Source organism: Schistocerca serialis, chromosome 6 (genome assembly GCF_023864345.2).
Source record: "Schistocerca serialis cubense isolate TAMUIC-IGC-003099 chromosome 6, iqSchSeri2.2, whole genome shotgun sequence".
NCBI lineage: Eukaryota > Metazoa > Arthropoda > Insecta > Orthoptera > Acrididae > Schistocerca > Schistocerca serialis.
This window is the reverse complement of record NC_064643.1, coordinates 114511189-114527709: the sequence shown is the minus strand read 5'-3', so window position 1 is coordinate 114527709 and position 16521 is coordinate 114511189. Positions and strand designations below refer to the sequence as shown.

General features: G+C 37.0%; 1 protein-coding gene across 3 annotated transcripts in view; it reads left to right on the top strand.

The window, feature by feature from the left end:
* The window catches only part of LOC126484563 (hydroxylysine kinase), a 194740-nt gene extending 178483 nt beyond the window's left edge, over nucleotides 1-16257 (top strand). For all 3 annotated transcript variants that reach the window (XM_050108125.1, XM_050108126.1, XM_050108124.1), the window contains 2 exons: nucleotides 8259-8512; nucleotides 15948-16257. In XM_050108125.1, coding sequence (XP_049964082.1) covers nucleotides 8259-8512; nucleotides 15948-16136 — 443 coding nt within the window. In that variant the 3' untranslated portion in view covers nucleotides 16137-16257. The remainder of the gene's footprint in view (nucleotides 1-8258; nucleotides 8513-15947) is intronic.
* The last annotated feature ends 264 nt before the right edge of the window (nucleotides 16258-16521 follow it).

Genomic DNA, 16521 nt, shown 5'->3' with positions numbered 1-16521 from the left:
TAAGATGGAGCTTAACATTATTTACATATTTTTTCGAAGCACTTCTTATTCTGCACGTAAGTATGGTATTCCTCTAATGTGTAAAATGAATTTTGTTACAGGAATTTCTTTAGCTGAAATTTAAGCTTCATTGTGGGTAGGGTCATAACTTTTCTGGGCAGTGCATTGGCTAACTTAAAACCTGCATATTGTGGACCCTTTTCATAGAGTGCTGTTGTGTGGCTGCTGTTCTTTATTCCTGGTATTGTTCTGATACAAATCGGAACTAATATTGGGCTGCATGCTTTTATTATGTAATGCAGCTTTTAGAATGTACATGTTTGCTATCGTTAGTACGCCAGTTTTTTTAAACAAGCCATGGCATGGTTCCTTATATTTTGCTCCACAGATGATTCTTATAACCATTTTTTGAAGTAACAATAGCATATTTTGATTTGCTTTGGTGGTGCTCCCCAAATTTCTATTCCGTAATTCAGGTGAGAGGAAAATAGAGTATGGTATGCATTCTTTAGGACAACAGTGTTTTGCAGAAGTTGCTAATCATATTAATTGCAAATGTATTCTTAGATAACTTACATGCAAGAGTGTCAACATGTATGTCCCATTTTAGATTCCTTTGGATTGTTAAACTTACGAATTTTGCACTAAACTCTTTTTTACTAATTCATTGCTGATGTATAGTTAATTTCATCACTAAAACTACTGTTGTTAAACTCAATGAGACACATTTTACTACTGCTTACATGTAAGTGGCTTTCATTAAAGCACTGAACTGTTTCATTTGTCACATTATTACAGTGGGTCTCTAGTTAAATGATTCCTTATTACATACAATGGATGTATCATCTACATACAAAACTATTTTGGAACTTTCAGTGCAACACCTTATTTACATAAATCAAAAACTGAAGAGAACACTGTACTGAGCCCTGTGGCACTCCATATTTTATCTTAGTTTTGGATTTGTGATCTCCACTTTCAGTTTTAGGCAGTACAAACTGTTTTCAGTAACTCATATGAGATTTTATTAGATCATGAGCAGTGTCTCTGATGCCAATGTTCCATAGCTTTTCTAATAGGATTGTGGCATATATACACACACAGTCAAAAGCTTTCTCAAGGTAGAGGTATATACCTGCAACATGTTGCTTGTTCTTAATGCTTTTTATTACTTCTTAGGTTAACTGAGCAGCTGCTGTGCTAGTTGATTTACATTTTAAGAATCCATTTTGATTTTCAAACATTAGGTTGTGCATCTGGAGAAAGTTTATAATTCTGCTGTATATGTCTTTTTCAGCTTTTTTTTGGAAAATACAGGAAGTGCTGAGATTGGTTCATAGTTTTGAATTTTGAGTTTGTCTCCTTTTGTAAATATTGGAGTTACCTCAGCTATTTTTAGTCTGTCTGGGAAAGTACCTGATTCTATTATATTATTTACTGCTGCAGACAGACATACAGAGACATTTTGTCTACACACTTTTAATACATTAATACTGATGTCATCATGCCCCGTGGGACTGGAAGATTTTTGAGAGCTAATGATGTTAATTATTTCTTTGCAATTTGTGGGGCTACAAATAGGCTACACTCAGGTGGATTGTCTTTAAAATTATACTGCATGTTATTATGTTTGTCATTGGTAGCTTCCATACTGAAGAAAAATATTCATTGAATATATTAGGAATTTCAAGTTGATCTTTTATTACCATCCCATTGTGGTCAATAATAAAATCCATACAGGATTTGTCTCTGCCTGTTCTAAAACTGGTTATCACTCCCCAGACACCAGTAGCAACACTGTGAAGCCTGAAGCTTGTTTGCAATGTAGTTGCTCCTGGTCTGTATTAATGTAAACGATTTATTGCAGCAAAATAGCCATTACAGTTATACATTAGATTACAATCATTTGAGAGTGAATTACAAGGATGTATTGAGTGTCTGCATAATTCTTTGTAGATTACATTCAATGCAGGTATTATAACAGATTATCATTTGAACCATTTATTGCATAGTCTCTAATTGATCTGGTCCTCTTGTTGCATATTTCAATGTGGTATCTCTCACAAGACTGCCCACATAGTGTACACTTGCAAAGGTTTGATGGCTCATTGTATGTTGTATTTGCACAAATTTCATGGTGGAATCCATGTACTGCGAGTCTTGTAAGTACATGTCTCATCTCAAAATTTGCTGCTGTCCAAGTGCGGTCGGTCATGGCCCCAGATCCATAGAATTCCATTGGTACTTCCTCTCTTTTCTTGAGTAGTGATCTTAGTAGGTTCTCCGATGCTGATGTGTTGGGAAGTAAGAACATTGTCCTTAGATCCTCGATGAGGAAAGATTCTCGTGCGAGAAGGTAGACTAATCTTGATCTTGTGGTTTTTGCTACCCCTAATGCTCTTTTGATATAGGTTGCTTTTACTCTTTCCAATGTTTCTAAGTTCTTTTCATTTAGGTGTATCCATATGATTTCTATCCCATAAGCCAGTATCGGTATTATTTTTGATTTGAAGAGTGCCATAGCTGTGTCTAGGTTTAGTGTTCAGATGGAACTTATTTCGTTTATCGCTCTGATGGCCTGTGTCGCTTTCTCTGTTGTGTGTTTAGTGAAGCACTTTGCGGATGGCTGGAGTGTTATCCCTAGATATTTGTAGTCTTTTGTGATAGATATTTGCTTTCCTTGTAGTGCAATTCTTGTCGTTTTTGGGATTTGCCCACCTGGTCTGAATACCATCATTTCCGTTTTGTCGGTGTTGATTACAAACTTGTGTTTTCTGCACCATTTTTCCACGTCTTCTATAGCCTCCTGTAGTTTCTTTAAGTTTTTTGAGCCTATCACAATGTCGTCTGCATAGGCATATGCTTTGACATCTTCGTCATGAGCGATTTCCATAATGTCCTTTGCTGCCAGAATGAACAGGAGCGGGCTTAATGGGTCTCCTTGGAGTTCTCCGTTTGTTTGCCTTATTGGTTCAGACAGGTCAAGGTTGTCCGAGATCCTTATCTCATTCCATTCATTTATGGAGTTTATAATCCTCGTCTAGACGCTGTCTCTTCCCAGGGTTTCATCGAGCATCCTTTTTACTAATGATCAGTCGAGGAGGTCGAAGGCCTTTGTGAAGTCTATGAATACAGCATAATATTTTTGCTTCTTATCGATGGTTTCCCATATTTTTTTAAAAGCAGCTCCCCTGCTGTGATAGTGGATCTTTTTTCCTTGAACCCGAATTGAGATTCTGGGAGGTGTTCTTCCAAAGTGTGTCTTATTCTTCCTGTGATTAGTTTTGTGAATACCTTAAAAGGGTTGTTTTCCAAGGCTATTCCTCTGTATTTGTTTGTGTCTTTTGGGTCGCCCTTCCCTTTGTACATTACCCTTACTATTGGTCTGTATTAATAAATCTTTATTGTATTCTTGATAAGTTTTGAAGGGCTCCTTTAGCTTGAGATTTTGTTTATTATTCAACATTGCACTATGGAATAATTTTTATTTTCCTTTGCTTCAATGACATAATTAATTATCTAGATGCTTTTGTTTATCTTGTTTTAACTTTTGTGGCCACAGCTGGGCATGTGGCATCAAAATAGTAATAGAAGTCAGCAGCATAGCTATCATAGGAGAAGCTATGATTCTCAAACCATGGTATGCATACTAACATGCAGCTCAGTCAATTGGTGTTATCATTGAACATAGTTCTTTTGCTTACATATATTTTCTTTCTAGTGACAAAGGGCATTTAATTTGCCACCAATTGAAGCTGTATTGCATGGTGATCAGAAATGTTTTAGAACGGATGTACTGTAGAAAAGATGGGTCAGGATTGTTATCATATTATCCAGATATGTGTTGCAGTTACCAATATCTCTAGTTGGCTCATGGATAAGTGGAGTCAGATTAAATTCATCGAGTAGGAGGAGTAGCTTTTTGGTACTGGCATCATTTCTTAATAAGTCTTTATTTATATCCCCTGTTATTATAGTATTTATTTATATCCCCTGTTATTATAGTATTTACATGGCCATTTAACCCAGATAATGCACTGTATATATATATATATATCAGCAAGTCAGATAGATTTTTGAAAAATGTATCCATACATTCCCCAAGTGGCCTATACACACCAATAATTGCAATAGTGAAGATTGCTATGCCATCCGCAGACTTGATTTACCTACTAAAGGGAGAACAAACTTCCATGGAGTGTGGTTGACTAATGCTAATTAAGTCTCCAGTGTACCAGTGTTCAGGAATGACTAAAATATCAGGTTAATCAAGACATAATAATATCCAGATCATTGTACCTGTTTTTAAGACTACAGAAACTCTGGTGTATGACATTACGTCTTAGTTTCTCCTACTGGACTGTGCAGGATGATTTAGGGCTACCAAACTGTCCAGCAGGCTTTGCAAGTTTCCCAGGCTTGCCTGCAGTGGCTATTTGTGTGGCATATTCTGATTTGGTGGATTGTGCCATTCCATGGCAATGCACTTATGTACACTGCTTTGTGGAAAAATTCGTCTGATTTCCTCAACAATTAATTTGCTGACAATCTTTTTGTCTCTTTCATTCATGTGCATACCATGAGTTGTGTGCAAGTCTCTTTCTAGATTGCTGACATTTACCAGGGACAATTGTGAATTTTTTAACTTATTGTTTAATCCTATCATTTGTCTTGTGCACTTTCAAGATCGCTAGGATGGAATCTACTGAACACAATAAATTTGTAGGAAGTACAATACACATTATGTATAATAACACTAACTAGTTGTATGATTTCATACAAATATATTTTCTTGTCCTACTAAGTACAAAGCATGTTGTTACAAACATTGATCAGAGTGAAGTAACTGTAGGTCCAGAGAGGTTAGTTGATCTACCTCACAGCAGCGATATTGTTTCAGGCAACTCCATGGAGTTATGTCCCCACAAATGTTTATGCGTAGTGATGTATGAATTGTGATGATTAATATGATTTTTTAAGCTAAATATTAATAAAAATATTAAATATACTACAAACAACACATGAAATTAACAAAGAGACTTCTAAACCTATAATATAATTAATTGCATCCCTTGTTGCCATCAGGAAATTGTCGAAAGTACCACAAGAGGCCTTATTGGGACATTCTGCAACTATTTGACGAATGGTTTGCCTGGCTGCTCTACAAAAGCGTATGTGACGAGAGTGCATGCTTCTGCCATAATAGGTGGATATGCTGTTAAACATTATCCATGTTCTCTATGACTGAACAAAGGGAGGGTGTTTCTCCCTTACGCAGAGCAAGTTCTGGCAATGTGGTGGGAAGCCTCTATTCAGTCTCATTACCATGAGTCTGTTAAATTGAATTGAGATCTGTGCAGTTTCAAGTTAACTCTGAGTCGTGTAATAAGGGAAGCAAAATTAAGGGATAATGACAAACTTATTATGGAATCATCAAACAAAGCTAAGACAATGTGGAATACGGTACAGAGACTTACTGGTAAGGTGGAAACACACAAAAATATTGTATTGTCACAGGCGAGCAGCAAGATCACTGATCCAAAATTAATTGCTAACCACTTCAATTCTTACTACACCAATATTGCTCGTGAGTTAGCGAAGGAACAAATGGAAAAAACATCAAACAAAATATTACAGGAAATTTCTGGAAATAGTGTAACAAATACATCCATGTTCCTCCGTCCAATAAGTAGGGAAGAACTGTTAAACAGTATAAAGTCATTAAAAAATAAATATTCAGCCGGTGTCGACGATGTGCCAGACTATATTATAAAAGTATCAGCTGAACAGATACTCGCACCACTGCTAGATATATGCAATTCTTCACTATCAAGTGGTATTTTCCCACAACAGTTAAAAACTGCAAAAGTTGTACCCCTTTACAAAAAGGGCGATCGGCAGCAGATGGTCAACTATAGGCCCGTGTCACTCCTATCAGGTTTTTCAAAAATCATTGAAAAACTAGTTCTGCTGCAACTAACTGATTTCTTTAACAAAAAAAATATGATTTCAGGATGTCAGCATGGCTTCAGGCCTCAGTGCAGTACTGAAACAGCCACTTTTAGCCTCATAAATCGTATTTTAAATTCAGTGGATAATCACAAAAATGTTTCGGGGATTTTCCTGGATTTAACAAAAGCATTTGATCTAATAGACCATGAAATTCTCCTAAGAAAGTTAGAGTGGTATGGTGTAAGAGGCCTGCCACACGAGTGGCTGAAATCCTACCTAGAAAATCGCTCTCAGGTAACAGAGGTAAAACACATGGGAAAAAACGAACTCCAAGCTTATCAATCGAAACCTTCCACATTAACCCACGGTGTACCACAAGGCTCAATTTTAGGTCCCTTTCTCTTCCTAATTTTCATAAACGACTTCCCCCTACACGTTCAACACTCCGAACCAGTGCTATTTGCAGATGACACAAGCATATTAATTGAAGGTGAAAACGAAATGGCTCTAAGTTTAAATGCTAAAGTCACAAGTGATAATGTCTCAGAGTGGTTTATGAGGAATAAATTACTGATAAACCCTCAAAAAACAGTCGTCTTACACTTCCATACACAACAAAATAAAAACCCTTTAAAACCAAACATGTCAATAGAAAACCAAAGAATTAACAGTGTCACTGAAGCAAAATTTCTTGGCATCCACTTACAAGACAATCTTAAATGGAATTCCCACATCACTTCATTAAATTCTAAACTATCCAAAATGACTTATGCGATGAGGATTATATGGAACAACACAAGTCCTGAAACAGTTAGAGCAGTGTATTACGCTTGCATACACTCCCTATTAAGATATGGCATCATATTCTGGGGAAATTCTCCTCATTACATAACCACATTCCGGAAACAAAAAAAGATTGTGAGGGTAATGAAAAATGCCAACAGCCGAAAATCATGCAAACCATTCTTTAAAGAACTGGGGATTCTACCCCTACCATGTATCTATATACTAGAAGTTGTAATGTTCCTAAAAAAGAGCATGCTAAAAAATGGAAATGTATTTATTCAAAATAAATCTGTACACGAACACCATACAAGGGCAAACAGTGACATACACAGACATCATTGTTATACCACACTGTGCAAGAAAGGTGTATATCACTCAGGTTCACATTTGTTTAATAAGCTGCCAAGTAATCTAAAGGCCATAAACAAAATCCATAGCTTTAAAAAATCTGTAACATCATATCTCTTGGAAAACTGTTTTTACTCAGTTACACAGTATCTTGAAAAATAAGTTGGTTGTCACAGTATAAAAATGTAATGTAACAACATAGCAATATAAAAATGTAACAATTTATAAATGTAATTTATACACCAATGTAACAGTATATTAATGTAATATTTTGTCCAACATCTAAGGTATGGTATATGTACCACAAAGATTCAGGACGTAAATAAATAAAATAAAATAAAAAATGATTGTTTTGATGGATTGTTTTCTTGACCAAAGCTGATTTCTTACAGGATAACTGTTTCTTGATGGATAGGTAATTGCAGTTTGCATTGTATGTGTTTAAATGAAATTTCTGTGATTCTGCAAAGTGTCTTCCTACTTCATGACCTCTGGAGCTGCTTTTGATGAAACATTGAGCATTGTCTATTATCTAGTAATGCATGTTCCATAATTAAAAGGTACTTCACTGATATGGAACACTTATTTAAAAATCACTACATCACATGTAGTAATAAAAAAGCAAACTAACAAAATTCTTGATGAAACTTGCTGACTGTTTAAAACTGTGTGTTAGACAGGGACTCAAACTAAAAACATTGCCTTTCATGAATTGCTATACTAGTTAAATGACAGCTTGTAAATGAGAAAAAGTGATACTTACTAATATCTATATCATTGTATTATATTACTATTCTGTAGCATTAATTGTATTTGTACAGTTGTATTGACATGTTCCACATCCAGGCAAATCACTCGCATGTACGGATCCATGGAATATGCATACCATGGGAAAAGATTTTTTCATTCAAGACCAATCCTCACAGTTTCACTTTTATGGGGAAAACATGGTTGAGCATATGAACACATTCAAAAATATATGCAACCTGGAATTGAATGTCTCTTTCCATTGGGCAGAAAGAAATCAGAAGTGACACAAAGATATAAAAAAAAGCATAATGAGAAAGCAAAGAAAATAATAAGTTGTACAGAACAAAGGTTTGGGAAAATCAGTTCACACTTGTCTGTTTCCTCTAGTCTAATATCACCTAATATCTTCCTTTCTTTTTCAGGGTTAATTCATGGTGACTTCAATGAGCAGAACATACTTGTTAGTAAAGGTTCTGAGGATGATATCTGGGACATATGTGGAATATTAGATTTTGGAGACAGTCATGTATCATTCTATATATTTGAACTTTCGATTGCTGTTTGCTATATGATTCTACAAGCAAAGGAACTTGACCCATTCACTGCAGGAAGACATGTTGTTTCTGGCTACACTAAAGTAAAAAGGCTTCCTGAAAGGGAACTTGAACTTCTGAAGGTATGGTTGTAGGTTTCACAATTGTTGCTAATTTTATAAGTCCATGATTATTAAAAGCATGGGATATTTTACAGTCTGTAAATATGTTATTTTGTCCAACATGCTTCTTGAACATTGGCCATTTGTAACTGTCAACATTGTTTTTATTAGGTGGCAGCTCTAGTTAACTCAAAGTGTACTAGTATATATTAACATGACTGGTTCTGGTCCCTAGATCATTATCAGATGTTCTCCATCAGCTGTCCATTCTGACTCAAAATGCACCAAACTGGACATTTTATAATTATATGACCTGTTAAGGAAATAACACATACCTTTTTTTAATCTATCATGGCTTACCAAAATAGGAGTGTTAACAACAAAATTCAGAAGCTTATTTTCCACTTCTCACAAGATACCATTGTAGAGGAACAGTCATTGGGGCAAAGTGAAATAGAATAGTCATAGATTGCAAATTGAAGAAACATCAAGTGAATTTAATGCTAAACAACATTGTGTGTAGATTATTATTCACAATGTAAAAAGAGATTCAAAAAAATGGTTCAAATGGCTCTGAGCACTATGGGACTTAACATCTGAGGTCATCAGTCCCCTAGAACTTAGAACTACTGAAACCTAACTAACCTAAGGACATTACACACATCCATATCCGAGGCAGGATTCGAAACTGCGACCGTAGCAGTCACGCGGTTCCGGACTGCAGTGCCTAGAACCGCATGGCCACCACGGTTGGCGTAAAAAGAGAAATATACAAATTTTACATAATTAATTGTTGAAACAGAACATTCAGTTAGTCAACAGCAGTTACCTGCTCCTACCCCCTACCCCTTGGAATCTTATAACATCACACATCTTTTTTTGTTTATTGATTTCATCAGTTATTCTTTTCTCATCTCCACTTTTTGACAAACCCAGGCTACTTGACTCGTAACAATATTTTAAGTAGTATTAGCATAATTTTGCACAATGATGTCGATCATAACAAAAACATAAAACTTGCATATAAGGAAGGAGAAAGAATAAGGAAGGAGAAAGAATAGCTGGCAAGGACTTACCTTCATGAGGTAAAACTTTAAGTACTATCAATAGATCCATTTAAAATTACAGAAAAACTATCTTAGCTTTTGGAACTGTTGGGCCCTTTCTCAGGGGGGAAAGAGGATTATAAAGGAGGGATAGGTCATTCACATCCCCCAGAATGAAAAGAATCCATCTATTAAAAGGATGAAGGGAGACAATGATAGAGAGTGATATCAAAGAAAGGGGAGTGGGGTCAAAGATGATAAATATACTGATAAGCACTGTTCCAGTTAAAGTCCAGAACTGATAGAAGGATAGTGTAAGAAGTAAAGGTGGATTAAATTGAAGAAATACGAATAGTGCAATTAAAAATTAATAGGAAATAAAAAAGGATATAAGGAAAACAGAGCATGAGAGATGGATAGAGGGAGGGGAGCAGAAGGAAAGGGAGAGAGGGATGACAACAAAGGGGGAAAAAAATGAATAAAATAAATAAAATAAATAAATAAAATAAAAAAAATAAAAAAAAGTTGTAGAGAAAATGATTAAGTAAGTACACAAATAAAATATAAATAATAATATGAAAGTGGAGGTTAAGTACAGCAGAGTGGTGGAGACTGGACAGCAATTTCAAATCTCCAGAATTCTTATTGAAGGCTTTAAATAGCCCACCAGATGTAACAGGCACACAGGTCCCCTGAGTTATATTGCAGAGCATGTCAGCAAGAGGGTACTGAGGGCCCCCTAAGTGAACAGTTCTTCAGTTTTCACTAATGCACTCAGACAGTTTTGCAGTGGTCATTCCTATATAAACCACCATACAATGAACACATATTGGTAAACAGTATTTGATGCTGTAGGGTTTACCAGTGTAGATGATAGTGGGTGGGTATATGGTGCATGTTTTTACAGTGGGAAAGAATGCAGGTTGTGTGTGTGGAGTATGAATAATGGTGTAAAAATGTCGTATGGTGTGGCAAGAATATTGTGGAGGTTAGGGGGACAATGGAAGGCGAGAGTTGGCAGTGAGAGGGGATGTCAGAGGGATATTATCTCATTTCAGAACTTGACTTCAGAAACTCCTGGCCTTGGGTGTGCAATGTATTGATGCATTAAAAACATTATTGATATGGGGAAACAAGGGGGCCTCATATTTTTAACAAATTTCTTCAGCTCATTTTGTTTGGAAGATAGAGGGCCACTAGGAACAGTTTCTTTGTGTTGAGTTGTCAAAGAGCTGACAGTGTTCCTCTGTCAACTACTCTTCATACTCTGGGAGGATGGTGACAGAGTGGTCTCCCTTCAGATCATGGATAGCTGAGGATCAGCTTGAGTCATGTTTGGAATTTTTGTAATATTTTTAAGAATGTTTGGGAGGTGATGTTGGCAGTGAGGAATGCCTGTAGAGGATGGTTGTGGGAAAGAAGAGGAAGACTCCTTAGCAGTTTGGGTTGCAGCTGTTCTAGGCAGGGTTTGATGTTCACTCTGTTTATTGTGGGTTGGGATTGGATGATGAAGTGGTATTTCCACTTGAGGCTCTTGGAGAAGAAATACTGGAGGAAAAGTATGAGGAACTCCTGCTTGAGTATAGCAAGAGCATGTTTACAGAAGAACTGCGGGTATTGAGGTATAGGAATGGGAACATAGTGAGATTTATGTTGGTATGGCTTCTAAAGGCCTTACCTTAAAAGTTCTCATCTCTGTCTGCAACCAATCCAACCTTAAATTCTAAAGAAGTGAATCCTTACACCTTACCAACCTTATCCTTGGTATGCATTGTTCTTTGACCACCCACCAATACCAACAGTTGCTGTCTCTATTTAAACTCTTCAAACTTTGAGCCCCTGAATCTGCTAACACTCTAGCACTTGATATAATTCCCGTTGAAGTTAGCAGTAAAATTAGAAAAAGAAGAAAAAGAAATCACCTCCCACCACCTGAAGTAGCTATCCACCTTATAGGTCAAATACTCAAAAAGTTCTGTTTCTCTCCCTCTCTCCTGATACTACCATCCACTACTCGTCCCATCTCCAAACCAGAAAGCTCAATGTGGGTCCCTAAATTAGCTCCCATTCCCAGCAATCTCCCATCCCACCCCAGACCAGTTATACCTGTAATACAACTCTATCACCTTAAATTCTGGCTATGATTCATTTTTAAATACTCTATGATCCTGAGGCATCACATCAATATTTATGAAGCCTAACCTTTGGTGTTTGGAAGAAACCATATGCAAAGTTAAGACACCTGCAGGAGAGACTGAAAATTTTAAGGTGTACACTGGACTGAGACAAGGGGATGCCATCTCACCTATTCTATTTAATATTATCTTAGAGAAGATTGATAGAGAATTCACCAAAACTAATTCACAAGGGATCCAACTGCAGGGACAGAACATTACTAGACTTGCTTATGCAGATGATGTAGCCTTATTAAGCACTTCAAAAGCTGAATTAATCAGGATGATGCAAAATTATTACAAAATAGCTGAGAAAGCTGGACTTCATGTGAATGAAGAAAAGACAGAATATCTAGTCATAAGTAAAAAACTCCAAAAGAATACACCACTGACCGTAAATGGTCTCACTTTCAAGGCAGTTGACCACTTCAAGTACTTAGGGAGTCTTTATAGCAGAGACAATAGAGCAGAAATAGAAATAGACGCCCGTCTAGCAGCAGCTAATAGAACTTTTTACAGCTGTATCAAAATTTTAAGGATGAGATCACTTAGTACTGAATTCAAAATCCGTTTTTATCAGTCAACTATTGTACCAGTAGCATTATATGGATGTGAAGCTATTACATTCAGGAAAAAAGATGAAGAAAAACTGTTGATATTTGAAAGAAAAATACTAAGAAAAATATTTGGACCAATCTTCGATGAAAATGTCATGGAGTGGAGGATAAGGAAAAATGAAGAACTACGGGAGCTGTACAAACATAGTACCATTGTGGAAATGTTAAAGAAGAGAAGACTGAACTGGGCTGGTCATGTAGCAAGGATGCCGGAGAACAGACTACCCAAAATAGCATCCACTAAGAAATTAGAAGGAAAGAGAAGAAGAGGAAGACCTCGAATTAGGTGGATGGAGAATATCCGGGAAGATGCAGCTAGGATGGGCATCAACTCTGATAGGACAACAATTTCCCTGGATAGAAATAATTGGAAGAGGCTCATAGAGCAGGTGTATGGTCGATAAGGCCTTAGCCACGTGTAAAGGTAAAGGTAAAGTAAACCTTTGGTGTCACACCCAGATTTAATCATACTGCCCTTGTCGAAGATCTCCCATCATTCACTTACAATATCAACTGGAAATACCACTTCACTATTTAATCCCAACTCACAACCAACAGTCAATATCAAATCTGCCTAGAACATTTCTAACCCAAATTCCAAAGGGATCCTCCTCCTCTTTCTCAAAACTATTCTTTCCAGGCATTCCAATAATTCCTCACTCCTAGCATCATCCTTCCTAAATAAATCACAAAGTCCCAATCTTTACTAACCTTGAGCAAGCTTGAAAGCAGACTGCCCTAGCATTTTGATTCCTGTGGACAAGGGCTCCTGTAATGTGCTACTTGGCCATTATAGGTAAATGGCAGACATGATTCACCAGCTATTAGATACATCAGCTGCAGAAATGGCCCCTAATGCTACATTCCTTCCATTCAGACTGAGCTGTAGAAAATCTGTAAATCCCTAGGCTCCTTACAAGGACTCACAACTGCTTCCAGAGAAATCATTATCTTCCCTGACCCATGCACCCTCATCTATTGTCTACACCCCAAATCAAACAAAAACAACCACATCAGTCATTCCATTGTAGCAGCCTTCGAAGCCCCTACTGAGCGCATCTGAACCCTAGTGGACCAGCACTTGCAACCCATCATGTAGAGCCTTCAATCCCACATAAAAACACCAATTGCTTTAACCTTGTTCATTGTCACCAAAAAACTCTTCTGGTCTTTCCTCTCCTGCAGTTATACCATAGACCTTTTCCAGAAATTGATCTCCAGGGCAGTATCTTTGTCCCACACTCTGACAAAAACAAGTTCACTCCCAAAAAACCAGAAGTGCCCAACTTCTCACCTACAACTGCACAGACTTTGAATGCATTGTTACATTACTCTATCCCACTTCAGAGTTTCTCAAGCAGAGTACTGTAAAAACTTCATCACTCCCTGATATCTTTCCCACACCACCCACTTACAGCTTATATAGCTCTCCCAAAATCCAGAACATCCTTGTCAAACTGTGTTATATTTCCTACACCAACATTCTTATCCCTGCATATCTTTCCACTGTAAAACCTTCCCAAGCACCCAACCACAATTGCACACAACATCAAATGCAGAACAAAATTTGAAGCCACACAAGTTATTTACTAACATTTATTCACTCTGTTATATGTTGGGAAGTCCACCACCAAACTGGACGGGTGTAGGATCAGACACTGAAGGACTGTCTGCCTCAGGGTCAACTGGTACCTATTTGCAGCTTCACTCAAGGGTATTGAGAGACCTGTACATCACACTTACTGTTTGAATTCTAACACATAGTACTCATTTTCCTTAAGTCCTGAGATGGGAACTTGTTGTGTAACATATTTTCACAACCCATCATCACCTGGATGTAACATCCATCAACAGGCCGTCCCCCCTCCCCCTCCCCATTTTTTTTCAGCAGGTAGTATTTTTGTTTGGTAGTCTTTCTCCACTGTATAGCTTTTTTATGGATGGTATATCATTATTTTCTGTTACTCTATTTCATTTCAACTTTTTTATCTTCATCCTTTCCTCCTTTTTATTTTTCCTTCCTCGCCTCCTTGTCTATGTTCATCTTACTATTCATCCCACTTCTCATTATTAGTTCTTATTCTGTCATATCTGGACTGAAGGTGGCAAAGAGATTACCAGTGTGCTATCCATTACCCCCTACTCTCTCTGATGCTTTCCCCGATGCTTTTTCCTTTATCTTTGTCTTTCTTTGTCATCATAATGGGAGTGTCCCTCTCAACCTTGGTTCTTAGTCATCTATCCTTTTTTCTAATCTTCTAAAACCTCTCTGACAAACAAAGCAATGGTTCTGAAGAAAAGAATAGATTTTATTATTTTTATCTGTGTCTATTGTCAGTACTGAAATTGCACCTCTGAAATGCAACTACTGACCACAATGACTTAGGCCTACTGATTGTATTCAAATAACTTTCCTCTGCCATGGGCACATTAGAAACATATGAGGGTAATCCCAAAAGTAAGGTCTCCTACTTTTTTATGAGTACATAGACCTGTTTATTTCCACAATGGTTTTCATCAGTTTACAGCTTGAACATTTAGCTATTTTTCAACATAATCACCATTTCTGTCAATGCATTTTTGTAGATGCTGTGGCAGTTTTTGTATGCCCATGTCATACCAGCCCACTGCCATGCTGTTCAGAAAGTTATGAACCTCTTCTTTCACCTCATTGTCGGAGCTGAATTGTTATCCAGCCAAATGTTCTCATCACCCATGACAATTGAGTCCAGAAAGTTGTCCTGTTCAGCTGCAAGGTGGTGAAGAAATGCATGGGAAGCATCAACTCGTTTCCGTAAGTGGTCTTCAGTCAACAGGCATGGCACTCATCTTGCGCACACCTTCTGGTAGTTCAATGTTTCCGTTAAAATTCTGTGAGCGGTGCTTCGAGAAACCTCAGGAACCGATGTGCAGAGATCATCCAGAGTGATCTGCCGATCTTCATGCATGCTTTGCCCAACTTTCAACACTGTCTCCTCAGAAATTGATGGTCTCCCACTCCTTTATTCGTCATGAATTTTGGTCCAACCAGCGGCAAACTCTCTGCACCACTTATGAACATTTTTGACATCCATGCACAACTCACCATACACTTCTGTCAATTGGCAATGGATGTCAATCAGCACAATGCCCTTTTCTTCCAAAAACCGAATAACCGCGCACAATTTACACTTGGTGGTAACATCCAACGGGAGCTCCATTCTCAACAGCTGCCAAGCCAAGACTAAGCCCATGTTTACACACAGCACGTGAAGCACTCTTCATAACAGAGTTCTGTACCTATAAAATAATAGGAGACCTTACTTTTGGGATTACCCTCATATTATGTAGTTATCTTATTTGTGTAGAATGGTGTTGATTACTATTCTTTTGCTTTGAAGATATGCCTTGTGTAACCAGATGTAAGGAGTAGATTAAATAAAGCCTCATGTTAGAAATCATAAATCATTTCAGATGCTCACATTAGTATAAACTGATCATCTAAAAATTACAATTTACTCGTGATGATATTAAAGAATCTTCACTTATAATGTGAAAATGTATACAAAGGATTCTGCTTTTTTAGCATTTTTAAAAACAGGAAAAAGACCTGAAGGTCACTGATTACTCTTTGTTACAGATCTGTGTGTGTGCACGTCTCTGCCAAAGCCTTGTATTAGGTGCATACTCATACTCCATAGAGCCAGACAGTTATCTGTTGGTAACAGCAGCCCGTGGATGGGACATGCTCAGACTGTTGTGGAATACATCAGATGAAAAGATTAATCAGCAATGGATAAGTGAAATAACAGCACCACAGGGACCGTGATTATTAGTTGAGATGAAACATGTGTGTGTTCTGCTAAAAGTGCTTTATTTTTCTGAAAAACTGAAGTGTTTTTTGTCTTATAAGGCACAGCCTAAAAATAAAACATAAGTTTAGTTGCTTAGATTTTTTTAAAGTGTAAACAACAACATGAATCTGACAGCTAACCGAAGTAGCCCTTTATAACTGATTTATTTATTTATTTGTTTATTTTTATTTAGTCCCATGACACATTGTTTAAATATAGGACAAGTCAAAATATAATGCAGAGATATACATTACAAATTTTTCACGTAAGGACAATGCAGAAATTAACCATTATTTCACATTTAATATAAAAAATATTTACTACATTTATAATTGATATTCCAGAAATGATTCCTACAGA